At 39.7% G+C, this 13,475-nt stretch overlaps 1 protein-coding gene across 3 annotated transcripts in view; it reads right to left on the bottom strand.

Moving 5' to 3' along the window:
• Nucleotides 1-3,153: 3,153 nt before the first annotated feature.
• Nucleotides 3,154-13,475, bottom strand: part of memo1 (mediator of cell motility 1) — an 88,798-nt gene continuing 78,476 nt past the window's right edge. For 2 of the 3 annotated variants that reach the window (XM_060916839.1, XM_060916838.1), the window contains exon 9: nt 3,154-3,965. In XM_060916839.1, the coding sequence (XP_060772822.1) occupies nt 3,834-3,965 (132 nt within the window). In that variant the 3' untranslated portion in view covers nt 3,154-3,833. Of the gene's footprint in view, nt 3,966-5,341; nt 5,627-13,475 lie in introns of those variants that run through there. The other variant, XM_060916840.1, reaches the window with a different exon arrangement.

Below are 13,475 nucleotides of genomic sequence, written 5' to 3'. Positions count from 1 at the left end.
CCGAAGTGTAACTGCTGCCATCTTGATGAGATCACCATCGCAAGAGATTTTCTCTCATTGTTTTTGGCATCAATACAACATTAACATTTACTTTTATTCATTTACCCCCCCAGTAATAATTATGCCAAGCAAGGAGCGGAGGGAGAGGTGCCGTAAAAAAAATAAAAAAAACTTTTGAAGATGCAGCTAAAAACCACAAAACAATGGACGCTTTTTTCAAGAGGTGAGTGGTAGCTTAATTATGATTCAAGAGGCAACAAGATATTGTAGTTTGTTAGCTATCTAACAACACACCAAAAGTGAAATTCAGGGAATCAGTTTATCATGCACACTCCATAAATATTTAGGCCATATATTTAACCCTCTGGATCTCAGAGCCCGCCAGCGGGCTCAAAATACTACTTATTTTTAAATGATTCGAACTTAAACACTTTCATCCAAAAGCTGAAAAGACTGGCGAAATAGTTAGATTCTGAAGTTTCCGAGGGTACCTGAAGGTTTCACAGGCGACGTCAGCAACATATTTAAATATCCCGGAGAAAATGGTACAGTGAAATTTCATCAAAGTCGCTTTGAGTCGAACGCCATTTTTGAAAATTTGCAGAAAATACATCGTTTGCTCTAGCTAAATTCTGTAAAAACAAATAATTCTACAGCCTTTCATGCTTTCAGCAAGCCCTGAATGATTTGCATACAGCCTGTGGTCGTGCTTCAACAATTTGCTGAACTTTACTACCCTGGGCATTGGCTTACAGGCATCACATTTAGGGTCATAGCCACTCAGAACCAAGGAACAGGCTCCATTTGCCTGTTCTCAGTGCCTTAAATTTGCAATTTAATATTTCAGATCTTGAGACATGAAAGTGCCATTTTAAAAAATAAAAGGTCAGAAATGTTTTCTTTGTCGTCTATTTAATTCATTTTATTTCCTCAATAATTTTCCTTGATTTGAGAAATCGGTCTGGGCTCTTATGGGTTAATCAGTAGCCTGCATGCTAGTACATGTTCCATTTACAGTCAAACATTTTGATGTACTCCAGGCTCAATTTTGATTAACCAAAAATCTGCGTAGTAGTAGTACAGTCTGAAGATGCTCTTGCATATTTGGTGTCAACTGAACAGAAATTATTGGAGGATATAGGTTTAATAAGTTTTACAATTTTTGAAGTGAGTGATGGATTGATAAGTTTAGATGTGTTCAATATTTTCTTATCTTCAGACATAAGTGTAGCTGTTTCTTTACCTGCTTGATAGTTTCAACTGAGACTCCGATCTTCCTCAGAAGAGTCATTAGTCCTTAAATTAAATTCATTATAGACGTGAACTTAAAATCATTTGTTTTATTTTATGGCCTTGGTACCCTGGCTTTTGGCCTTCGTGCCCTCAAACAATTGACAGCACAAAAGGCCAATTGGCCTTGCCCCTAAAATGACGAAATTCCAGGCCTGCTGTGTGGACTACAGAAAAAAAAAGTCAACACTGTGTCTAAATTTGACACATACCCAATGCCTTTCATTGATTAATTGCTCGATTGGTTAGGTGTTGCTTGTTTTTATTTGACACTGGATGTAACAAAGGGATATTGACAGATCTCCTCGAGTCCCCCATCCCATGAAAAAAATGGCCTTTTCCACCCCATTCAGTTGACACCAGTTTGTCGCCCTTCCATTCGGGTACCCAGTGACATTCGAGCGGCTCATGGACAAAATTCTGCGCCTGCACGCTATGTATGCTGTGGCCTACCTAGACATCATATGTAGCAACGACTGGCTATGGCACATGAAAGCACTAAGGGTGGTCTGATCTCACTAAAAAGGGTGTACCAGATCCAGTCCAGTGTACAGAGCCCTGCCAGTGGGCTTTCACCCAGGCAGTACTGTGTGATGGGCCACGATTATGCTCCCTGACTTCTCTTTCCCTTTTATTTTACAGAACGATGTGTCAGATAGAGGGCTGGAGGCCATTTTGTCTCAGATGGTGGACGAGGAGGAGCACCGAGTGCTGTACATTAGGTCACAAACTCTTGGTATGAGACAGTAAGTTCAGCACCATGAAGGAGTGTCTGGCCATCAAATGGGCAGTCCTCCTGCTCCGGTACTACCAGCTGGTGCGCTCTTTCACCTTCTGTTTGGATCATGCCCTGCTCCAGTGGTTCCACCACATGAAGGATGCCAATGCACTGATCACCTGTTGGTATCTAGCTTTGCACCCCTTCAAGTTCAAAGTGGTCCACTGGCCAGGGGCACAGATGGTGACGGCTGATTACCTGTTTCGTCGAGTCGGGCGACAGGGCTATGCGGCAACAGGGGTGTGGTCGAGCACCAGTTTGTGAATGGAGGGCAAGTGATCACACCTGTGTTGTATTAACCATGTGTGTATGTCTCTTGCGGTGACAGCCGAGGTGGGAAGAAGCAGAAGAAGGAGGCTTCCCAGCACACCATCTTGTGTGCATGCGTGTGCGCGCATGTGTGCAATTAAGCTGAAAAGCAAAAATAAAGTATTTGGAATTCACAGTGCTTCAGTGCTCCACCTCACGGCAGGGACTGTTAGAGTCAGGTACTCAATTTCTTTGCAGAACTATTGTGTAAAAGCAGTTTCACTCTCAGCCATGCTGTTGTACTGAATATCTGTGCTGCTGTGAGTACCTATTGCTGAATCGGTCATGCGGTTACTCAGAATAACAGCACTCTTGCTCGTGTGACAGTGGTGATTTATGTTCCACATTAAGACCATGTGATCAACCCATAACAGTGTAGATTAGTCCTAGTTCTCAAATGCACTGAGGCTAAGCAGCTTTGCTCTGAATGCTGAAATGGGTGTCAAAGGTGGTGAAGCCTGATATTTAAGCCCGACAGTGTAAACTTTCCTCAGGAAGGCCATCAGAGCTAGTCCACTCGTGCCAACATAATTTAACAAACCAATAAGAGAATATGAATTTAAATTAGGTGTCCCTCTTTTTTTTTTTTTTTTTAAATGTGAAACTAATTCAGGAATAGGAAGACACTTCACTTTCAAAGACACTGTTAAAAACACTACTGCTTGACCAGCAAAAATGTTAGGTTGTGAGCATCTGAGGAGCTATTAAATTTAAATATATGACTTAAACTGTTTGAAGATAAAAGGTTCATTTAAATAAGAAAAGGGAAGAAAGTATAAGGATAAGAAAAAAGACATTTTAATTGACTGAAGTAAAAAATAAAAACTTTTGACATAGTAATCCAGAGGGAAAGGGGACTTGATACTGTGTAGCCCTTTACTGACAACAGGTATATAAACAATGGCAGCATTACTCATCAGTACTATTCTCAGCGCCTACAAGAAGTATGTCACTTCATTCCCCCCATTTCATTACTGCAGCATTATGATTTTTTATTAGGTAGGTTACACTAACAGATCTGCAAAGAGGGCAATATCAATATGCATATATTGTTTACTTTATTGGAATCAAATGTTCTTACAGATATTGAAGAAATTAACAAGTCCTTGCATTTTCCATCATGCTACAAAACCCACTGCTGGAAAGCTTGCAAGAAAAACTGAAAACTGACAACCATCCAAAGCAGCACAGGCTGCAATTGAACTTCAAACTAGAGCATTTACCAAGTTGAGTAGGACATAGAAATGTGAGGGGATGCAATAGTTGAAAATATTTAATTAGTATTTAATGCTTTATAGATCATCTCAGCAAATCTAAGGTCCTTCCACTGGAAAAGGCAAGGAGAAAATAAGGAAATGGGGTTAGAAGGTGGAGAGAGTGAGGGTGCTTAAAGTAGTTGGGGAAGTTTCTGAGGTCTTCAAAGAAGCCATGGAAGTTGCTCCTGGGTGAATTCACCTCAATGAACTACAAGAGCTCCAGCAGCATAACTCACTGAGCTGTCTGACCAGTTTCGGCACTGGCTGGACTGAGCATAATTGAGGAAAGAAAAGTTCATATCTAGACCATTCTTTTTCAGCTCTGCCACAGCCTAGAGAAAACACAAGAGAATAAGCTTTTAGAATGCAATTTTATGAAATATAGAAACCATGTTATTTCAGTCAGATAACGTCGTCTAAAAAAACATACAGTGTCAGTCAAATGTTTGGACACACCCAATTCATCACTTTCTCTGTATTTTGAGTTTTGAACAAAAAAAGTGTTTTAAAAAATACTGTGCTTCATATTTTAGGTTCTTCAGTGTAGTCACCGTTTTACCTTGAAAACAGCTTTGCACACGATTGGCATTATCTTAACCGGCTTCATAAGTAGTCACCTGGAATGCTTTTCAGTTAACAGGTGTGCCTTGTCAAAAGTTAACTAGTGGAATTTCTTGCCTTCTTAATGTGTTTGAGATCAAACAGTAAATAATAAAAATACAGTAAATAGCCCTATTCAACAACTGTAATAATCCATATGTCAAGAACCGCTCAACTTAAGTAAAGGGAAACGACAATCCATCATTACTTTAAAAAGACATGAAGTGTCAATTCATAAAAAAGAAACCACAAAAGGCATAAAATCATGCAGATACAGGTCAAAAGCTTCAGGTAATGTTCTCATCAAACATCAGAAAGAGGGAAAGTGTGATCTCTCTGACTTGAACAGCAGCATGGTTGCGCCAGATAGGCTGGTTTGAGTATTTCAGAAACTGCTGAGCTTCTGATATTTTCACAGACAACAGCATCAGCATTTGAAGGGTGTGAAAAACAAAAAACATGGCACAAAAACACTGCGTGAGTGACCGTTCTGTGGGTGCAAACACCTTGTTGATTACAGACATCAGAGGAACATGGCCAGATTGGTTCGAGCTGCCAGGAAGGCTCTAGTAACGCAAATAATCATTCTTTATAACCATGGTGAGCAGAAAAGCCATTCAACATGCACAAAACATCTAAACTTGAAGGGTGACAACAGCAGAACATCATCAGATTCCACTCTTGTCAGCAAAGACCAAGAAACTGAGGTCATCAAGGGCACAGACTCAGCCAAGGTGGACAGGTGAAGACTGAGAGAAAAAAAAAAAAAAAAGATAGTGATTCCCCCCCAATCTTCAAGTGTCCAGTTTCAACGAGCCTATGCCCATGATAGCCTGAGAGTCTTGTTTTTTTTTTTTAAATACACATATATATTAGGGGTGTAACGGTACACACACAAAAAAAAAATCATGGTTCGGTACGTTTTGAAGTCAAGGTTCGGTTCAATTTTGGTACAGTACGAGGAAAAAAAAATGCACAAAATTGCAGGTTGTTTTATAATGAACTTTTGTAAACACCAAGAGTTTATAAACTTGAATAACATTTTAAATGAAACATACTAAAAATAAAATAGAATAAAAATAGAATATTGCTGCAAACCACTGATAACTTTTCTTCTTGAGGGTCTTTTCTGTCAGTTCTGAGTACGCAGCTGCTTGTTGTTCAAGGTACCTCTCAAGCATATCATAACTGGAGTTCCAGCCTGCGGTGACATCATGAGGTACAAAGAGCACACCGCCTGTGCTAGTGGGGTCCAAGGGCATGCTCCCCCACAAAATTTTGAAATATAAGGGTTAATTTCATGGCTTCTGGTGACATCGAGAGCTGATTTTTACCAGTTCAGCGTGTTGGGGAAAAAGCTATATTTTACTTATAATTTTACTGAATCCCCACCCTAAAAACAGGAAAAAAAAAAAAAAAAAGTCAAAACAATACCCACTTGCATCTCACAAGCAGTGTACTGTTCCAAAGGAAACTGCAGTTTATTTCACATCAAACAAAGTGAATGGTGATACAACATGGCACGAGTTGATCAAAATACTGATCATTAAATTTTGGCAAAAGTGCAGATGACTAAATACCTAATATTGAAGACTGAAGAGAACAATAAACCATGATAAAATGGGGGGAGGATAATAATCAGATTAACTGGCATTTGGCAAAATTCAGTCAGCAACATGCAGCGAACTGGCCATCATGGTCTCACAACTGTGGTCAGCCACTGTTGCAGAGTTGTTTTCTGCAGTTTTCTTTATGAAAAATTCCATAATTAAGCTGCAACCGGTCGGTGTTTTGCTCACTTGTACATGGTTTGAAGGCTCTGCCATTTTTACACAAGTTACCGATGAATATTCATCGCGCATCATTCGTCCAATTAACGCGGGATACCACACACACGCAGCCAATCAGCGTGGGATACCCCTCTCGGATATCAGCTGTGAAATTAGGTTAAGTTCAGGGCCATGGGCTTGCTCAAAGGCTACAAAACACATGCACGTTGATTCTAGCACTGTAGGCCTAAATTGTATGCATCGCGGCAGCAGTTTAACAGGTAGCAGTGTGTCACTAAGTGTATCGGTCAGTAAATTAAATGTAGCAGGGCCACTATGTGATGATGCTTGAGGGGAAACCCTGCATACATGTACACGGAAACACTTTTTTTTTTTAAAGATTTTTTGGGCTTTTTTTCGCCTTTATTGGATAGGACAGTGTAGAGACAGGAAATGAGCAGGACAGAGACAGGGAGGGATCGGGAAATGACCTCAGGTCGGAATCGAACCCAGGTCCCCGGATTTACACTACACCGTTCAAAAGTTTGGGGTCACCCAGACAATTTTGTGTTTTCCATGAAAAGTCACACACTTATTTACCACCATAAGTTGTAAAATGAATAGAAAATATAGTCAAGACATTTTTCTGGCCATTTTGAGCATTTAATCGACCCCACAAATGTGATGCTCCAGAAACTCAATCTGCTCAAAGGAAGGTCAGTTTTATAGCTTCTCTAAAGAGCTCAACTGTTTTCAGCTGTGCTAACATGATTGTACAAGGGTTTTCTAATCATCCATTAGCCTTCTGAGGCAATGAGCAAACACATTGTACCATTAGAACACTGGAGTGAGAGTTGCTGGAAATGGGCCTCTATACACCTATGGAGATATTGCACCAAAAACCAGACATTTGCAGCTAGAATAGTCATTTACCACATTAGCAATGTATAGAGTGGATTTCTGATTAGTTTAAAGTGATCTTCATTGAAAAGAACAGTGCTTTTCTTTCAAAAATAAGGACATTTCAAAGTGACCCCAAACTTTTGAACGGTAGTGTATGGTATGGAGCCTTATCCACCTGAGCCACGACGCCACCACACTTTTTTTTTTTAAACCACACACTGTGCGTGTGTACACAAAATAAAATAAGTGACCAGACAAATGCGAGTTTCAATCACAGGACTGCTACATGGTGCCACTGCTATTGCTCAACTACACGGGAATGGAATTTACTGGTTTCATCACATGCTATTTTTGGATCTGCTAAATGAATAAACATAAAAAGGAAGACATGGAGTTCAATTTTAAAGGCACTGATTTAGCTTTTGAGACCATTTTTTAAAACCTACCAGAGCCTTCAATATTCCACAAAAAAAAAAAAATCAAGTGTTGGTCAAAAATGTAGTCTCCTATAATACCAAACCATGGGCAGCAACTGGGTTTTAACACAATTTTCTAGCAAAATTGTTTACATTCGGCAGTACAGTGAGAGCAACTTTTTCAGGTTACTCTTACTATAATTACTATATTTATATCAAGCATTTACATTAGTTTTGCCTTTTCATATTTGTTTATGGATGAAATGCATCCAGTTTGAAGCCTTTCTCCAGCTTCCTAGAAGGAGATGTGCAAGTTTCCTTACACATTTGATGGTCAGTGACGTACATCTTCAGTAGTTCTTGCAGAGACTGACTGAAAGATGCCACCATTGTGAGTTTAGTCAAAGAATCAGAATGAACGCAGGAGCAGTTTTATGAAAACGGACATGCTTATGCAATGCAGGAGCACAGGGTGTCCATGACTAAATTATATTTGTTCCGTTTTATCTGTTAATTTATTGGTCTGACCTCCTGATGTTTGATGTGAACATTAAATCAGTCACAATGTATGAAGCAGCTTTGCAGCTGTTTATGAGGACAGGACTACATTCAAAATAATACATGCTTAAATATTAAGTGTAATGATTAATCTGGAGATTATATTGCCATTAGACAACCCCTATTCCGAAAGAACTGATGCTGTGTAAAACAAATAAAACACAGAATGCAGTGATTTGCAAAATCATGGAATCCTAGCCTAGTAAACTAGACCCACCCGCCTAGCGGCCAAAAATATTTTTGCCTACGAGTGGGTCTAGCCTCGCACCACATCAACAAAACACCCCAGGTATCAAATCGTGCCCGCCAATCACAACACAAGGTTTTTGTTTGGATTCTTTGGGCGGGCTTTTGCAGGAGTGACAACAAAGCTGCGCGACGCTGGAGAAAGCACAGCAGGAAAGATGGCTACGGCTAGTGAACAGCGCGCGTTTGACTCCGCTCTGGAATCAGTTTTAGAAGAATTAGACTTGGAGTTTTCGTTGAAACATGAGCAGGAAGAGGCTCTCCGCTCATTCCTTTTCAAGAAGGACGTTTTCGCTGTTTTGCCGACCGGCTATGGCAAAAGTCTGATCTACCAGCTGGCTCCGCTCATAGCCAAAAGGATGGGGCTAGTTTGTGCAGTACGAAGAATTAATAAACACCTTTGAAACATTACTTTTTGATTGTTTCTTATTTTCCCATTATTTTAAATTTAAGGGAAATTATTTCACCAAACACCACTAAATAAAAATAAAAACTCTCAAAAACAGTTTAAGCAAACCCTTGAAAAACACTTGAAAAAAATAAGAGTGTATGTTAAGTATGTGGTACAGACTCCAAACTTGTGGTCATTATCTCCAAACTTCTTAATATCTAGAACCTGTTTATTAATTAATACGCATTTTGAAAAATTATTTATTTCAAGGCCTCCCCCACCGCTTTCTATCACTCTGACTACGTCACAGTCACTGTTGCGCTGATTGGTCAGAGCGTTGGCCTATACGCACAGAGACAGTTTGAAAGACAGCGGTTTGTTCCTCCCACACCCTTCAGAAATGTCTACGGATCGAGGCCAGACTAAATATTCACATTTACTCTGGCTTGCCAGGCTAATGGAATCCCTAAATTTCATTGAAAATAGTGAAGACAACATATCAGATTTTGAAACTGAGAATTTTTTTTTTTTAAATGTATGCTCATTTTGCATTTGATGCCAGCAACATGTTTCAAAGAAGTGTGGACAGGGGTATGTTTACCACTGTGTTGCATCTCATCTGCTTTTAACACCACACTGTAAATGTTTGGGAACTGAGGCTACGTTTACATTAGACCGTATCTGTCTCGTTTTCTTCGCGGATGCACTGTCCGTTTACATTAAACCGTCTGGAAACGCCGGGAAACGAGAATCCGCCAGCGTCCACGTATTCAATCCAGATCGTGTCAGCTCCGGTGCTGTGTAAACATTGATAATACGCGGATACGCTGTGCTGAGCTCTAGCTGGCGTCTCATTGGACAACGTCACTGTGACATCCACCTTCCTGATTCGCTGGCATTGGTCATGTGACGCGACTGCTGAAAAACGGCGCGGACTTCCGCCTTGTATCACCTTTCATTAAAGAGTATAAAAGTATGAAAATACTGCAAATACTGATGCAAATACTGCCCATTGTGTAGTTATGATTGTCTTTAGGCTTGCCATCCTTCCACTTGCAAGTGGTAAGTGATGTGCGCTGGGATCACACACACAGCGGCTCAGTCCCGAATCACAGCTTGTGCACTTCACTCGCGCGCTCTGTGAGCTGCGCAAGGCCGGAGTGCGCACCCTCCAGAGGGCACTCGCTGTTCAGGGCGGAGTGATTTGGAGCGCAGGATGCCTGCGGAGCCGAGCGTATCCGTGTATTGGCGTTGCTGTGTGCACACTAATCGTTTTAAAAACGTTAATCTGATGATCCGCTGATACGGTCTAATGTAAACATGGGCTGAGGAGACCAATTGCTGTAGATATGAAAGCGCAATGTTGTCCCATTCTTGCCTGATATACAATTTTAGTTGCTCAACAGTTCGAGGTCTCTTTTGTCATAGCTTATGCTTCATAAAATGTCAAATGTTTTCAGTGGGAGCCAGGTCTGGACTGCAGACAGGTCAGTTGAGCACCTGTACCCTTTTACTACAGGGCCATGCAGTTGTAATACATGCAGAATGTGCAGGGATGAGAGTGGGTGGTCACCAAAAAAAAGCAGAAAACAAGATGGCGCCCGAAGCCGGGGGTCTGGGAGGGATACCACCCCCCAGGAAAATTTTGAAAAATAAGGCCTTACAAACCACTTGGCCTGCAATCTGAGCTGTAGTAGATAAAAAATCTGTTGTCTTTTTTATATATTTACATGAAAATATGTTTAAAATCAATAGGAGTATTGTTTGAATTCAAAATAAAATCACATTCTACATTCAAGGGTATGGTTATAATTTATGATCAACAAAAATGACAAACTAAATTCACATTAAACGTAAGTTTTATTAATTATCAAAATGTTCATATATTAAATAAAATTTCTTAGGGAGAAAAGGTCAGTCACCCTATGTCCTCATTAGTTGCATATGATTTCAAAGTCTTTTGAAATATTTAAGTTTTCAAAACTGTCAGCATTAATTCAGATTTACTGACTATCTATCATATACATGTTCAATGTATTAAATCAAACGAATGCTAAGTTTATGGGATAATGTCTATGTACACTTTATACAATTATTTATAGTTCACAGTCACTTCTCATTTTCATTTAATCATTTCGACGACTTCTTCAGCCTTTTGGCCAAAGACAAGAGCTTGTCAGTCCTCTCTGTTTTTTTTAAACCAGCATTGATTTCACGTACCTTCGCTTCGTCTCGCTTGTCAATTGTATTCGGCATTTTGAGCAAAAAAGCCGATACGAAAGAGAAACATATTTTTGAAGCGCAGCGACGATGAACATGTGCAAGTTTCAATAAAATAGAACAGATGCGGGTACTTTTGTAAGAACTGTTATGATTGGCTTTTGTTCTCTCCCACACTCTTGTAAGAACTGTTATGATTGGCTATCATGCTCTCGCCAGCGATGTTTTGGCCAATTACATTGTAGATAACACGTATTCTACCGCGAGACTTAGCGAGACTAAAGATGGCAAAAATGTAAACATGTAACATCATCATACGCTTGAGTATCACGAAGGAACATACCCCAACCCCCCTCAATGAAAAAAAAATCTCAACGGATTTGGCATATCGATTTTTGCTCAGAAAAAGCGGAAATCCGCCGAAAAGCAGAAAACTCTCATCCCTGAATGTGGTTTGGCAGGCTTGCTGAAATAATGGCAAGGTCTTCCCTGAAAAAAGATGTAGTCTGGATAGCATGTTGCTCCAAAACCTGTATACATTATTCAGCATTAATGGTGCGTTCCCAGATGTGCAAGTTACCCATGCCATGTGCACTAAATGCACCCCATACTATCACAGATGCTGGCTTTTGAACTGTGCACTGATAAGCTGGATGGTCCCTTGCCTCTTTAGCCCAGAGGATGCAGCATGTCCAAAAAGAATTTAAAATTTCAATTGTCAGACTACAGGACAGTTTTCCACTTCTCCTCAGTCCATCATAAATGAGCTTGGGCCCAGAGAAGACAGCGGTGTTTCTGGATATTGTTTCTATATGGTCTTAACTTGCATGTGTGGATGCATTGATGAATTTTGTTCACAGGCAATGGTTTTTGGAAACATTCCTGAGCCCATGCAACTATTTCCATGACAGAATTGTGTCCATTTTTAATGTACTGTCACCTGAAGGCCAGATCATTTCTACACACAAATGTGTATACAGAAATTTCTCCCGATTTTCTGAATCTTTTAATGATAGGTGCCATAAATAATGTGATCCCTGAATTCTCTGCAATTTTACATTGAGGAATATTATTCTTAAAAACTGTTGCACTTTTTGCCTGTATTACATTCATTACAACTGCATGGCTCTGTACTCTTTCAGAGAGTGGTGAACCCCTCCCCATCTTTACTTCTGTCAGATTCAGCCTCTCTGGGACGCTCTTCTCATACCCAATCATTTTACTGACCTGTTACCAAATGACCTAATATTATTAACAACAACAGTCTTATTATAGACAAAGAGACAACTATTATTATTATTATTTTAACATTACACAGTTTTTCCAGTCTTTTGTTGCCCCATGCCAACTTTCTTGAAAAGTTAGTCAAGTCAGTTGACTTGTATAGTGCTTTTAACAGACACTGTAGCAAAGCAGCTTCACAGAAAAATAAAGACTTTAAACATATGAACTAATACCTCGATTAAATTTATCCCTGATAAGCAAGCCACTCTTGCTGGCACTAAATTCAAAATGAGCATACTTAAAGATCTCAGTTTCAACATTTGATATGTTGTTTTTGTATCATTTCCAATGAAATATAGGGTTTACATGAGTTGCAAACCACCACATTGTTTTTATTTACATTTTACACAACATCCAAAATCTATAGTCTTTTTCTAAATAAATAAATACATGCATACATACACAGACACGCGTGCTTTACTGGGACATACGCCACTCATTTTTCATACAAACTACATCCAGGACACTGAGGAACATTTTTCAATATCCTCACTAATGAAGATATCAATGAATTGTTTTGATTAACTTGCGTATATATATATATATATATATATATATATATATATATATATATATATATATACACACACATACACACACACACACACACACACCTCAGCGTAAATGAGTACACCCCCTTTGAAAAATAAAATTTTAAACAATATCTCAATGAACACAAAATTTCCAAAATGTTGATGAGACAAAGTTTAATATAACATCTGTTTAACTTATAATGTGAAAGTAAGGTTAATAATAACTTAGATTACACATTTTTCAGTTTTACTCAAATTAGGGTGGTGCAAAAATGAGTACACCCCACAACAAAAACTACTACATCTAGTACTTTGTATGGCCTCCATGATTTTTAATGACAGCCTTCTCGGCATGGAATTAACAAGTTGGCGACATTTTGCAACATCAATCTTTTTCGATTCTTCAACAATGACCTCTTTTAGTGACTGGATGCTGGATGGAGAGTGATGCTCAACTTGTCTCTTCAGAATTCCCCATAGGTGTTCGATTGGGTTCAGATCAGGAGACACACTTGGCCACTGAATCACTTTCACCCTGTTCTTCTTCAGAAATCCAACAGTGGCCTTAGATGTGTGTTTAGTCATGTTGGAAAAGTGCAGGACGGCCAAGGGCACGGAGTGACAGTAGCATCTTCTCTTTCAGTATAGAGCAATACATCTGTGAATTCATGATGCCATCAATGAAATGCAGCTCCCCGACACCAGCAGCACTCATGCAGCCCCACATAAGGACACTGCCGCCAGCATGTTTCACTGTAGGCACCATGCATTTTTCTTTGTATTCCTCACCTTTGCGATGCCAAACAGTTTTGAAGCCATCAGTTCCAAAAACATTTATTTTGGTCTCATCACTCCAGAGTATAGAGTCCCAGTAGTCTTCATCTTTGTCAGCATGGGCCCTGGCAAACTCTAGGCGGGCTTT

Source organism: Neoarius graeffei, chromosome 3 (assembly GCF_027579695.1).
Source record: "Neoarius graeffei isolate fNeoGra1 chromosome 3, fNeoGra1.pri, whole genome shotgun sequence".
NCBI classification, from domain to species: Eukaryota; Metazoa; Chordata; class Actinopteri; order Siluriformes; family Ariidae; genus Neoarius; species Neoarius graeffei.
The sequence above is the reverse complement of the archived record's forward strand: the minus strand, read 5'-3'. Positions and strand labels throughout refer to the sequence as shown.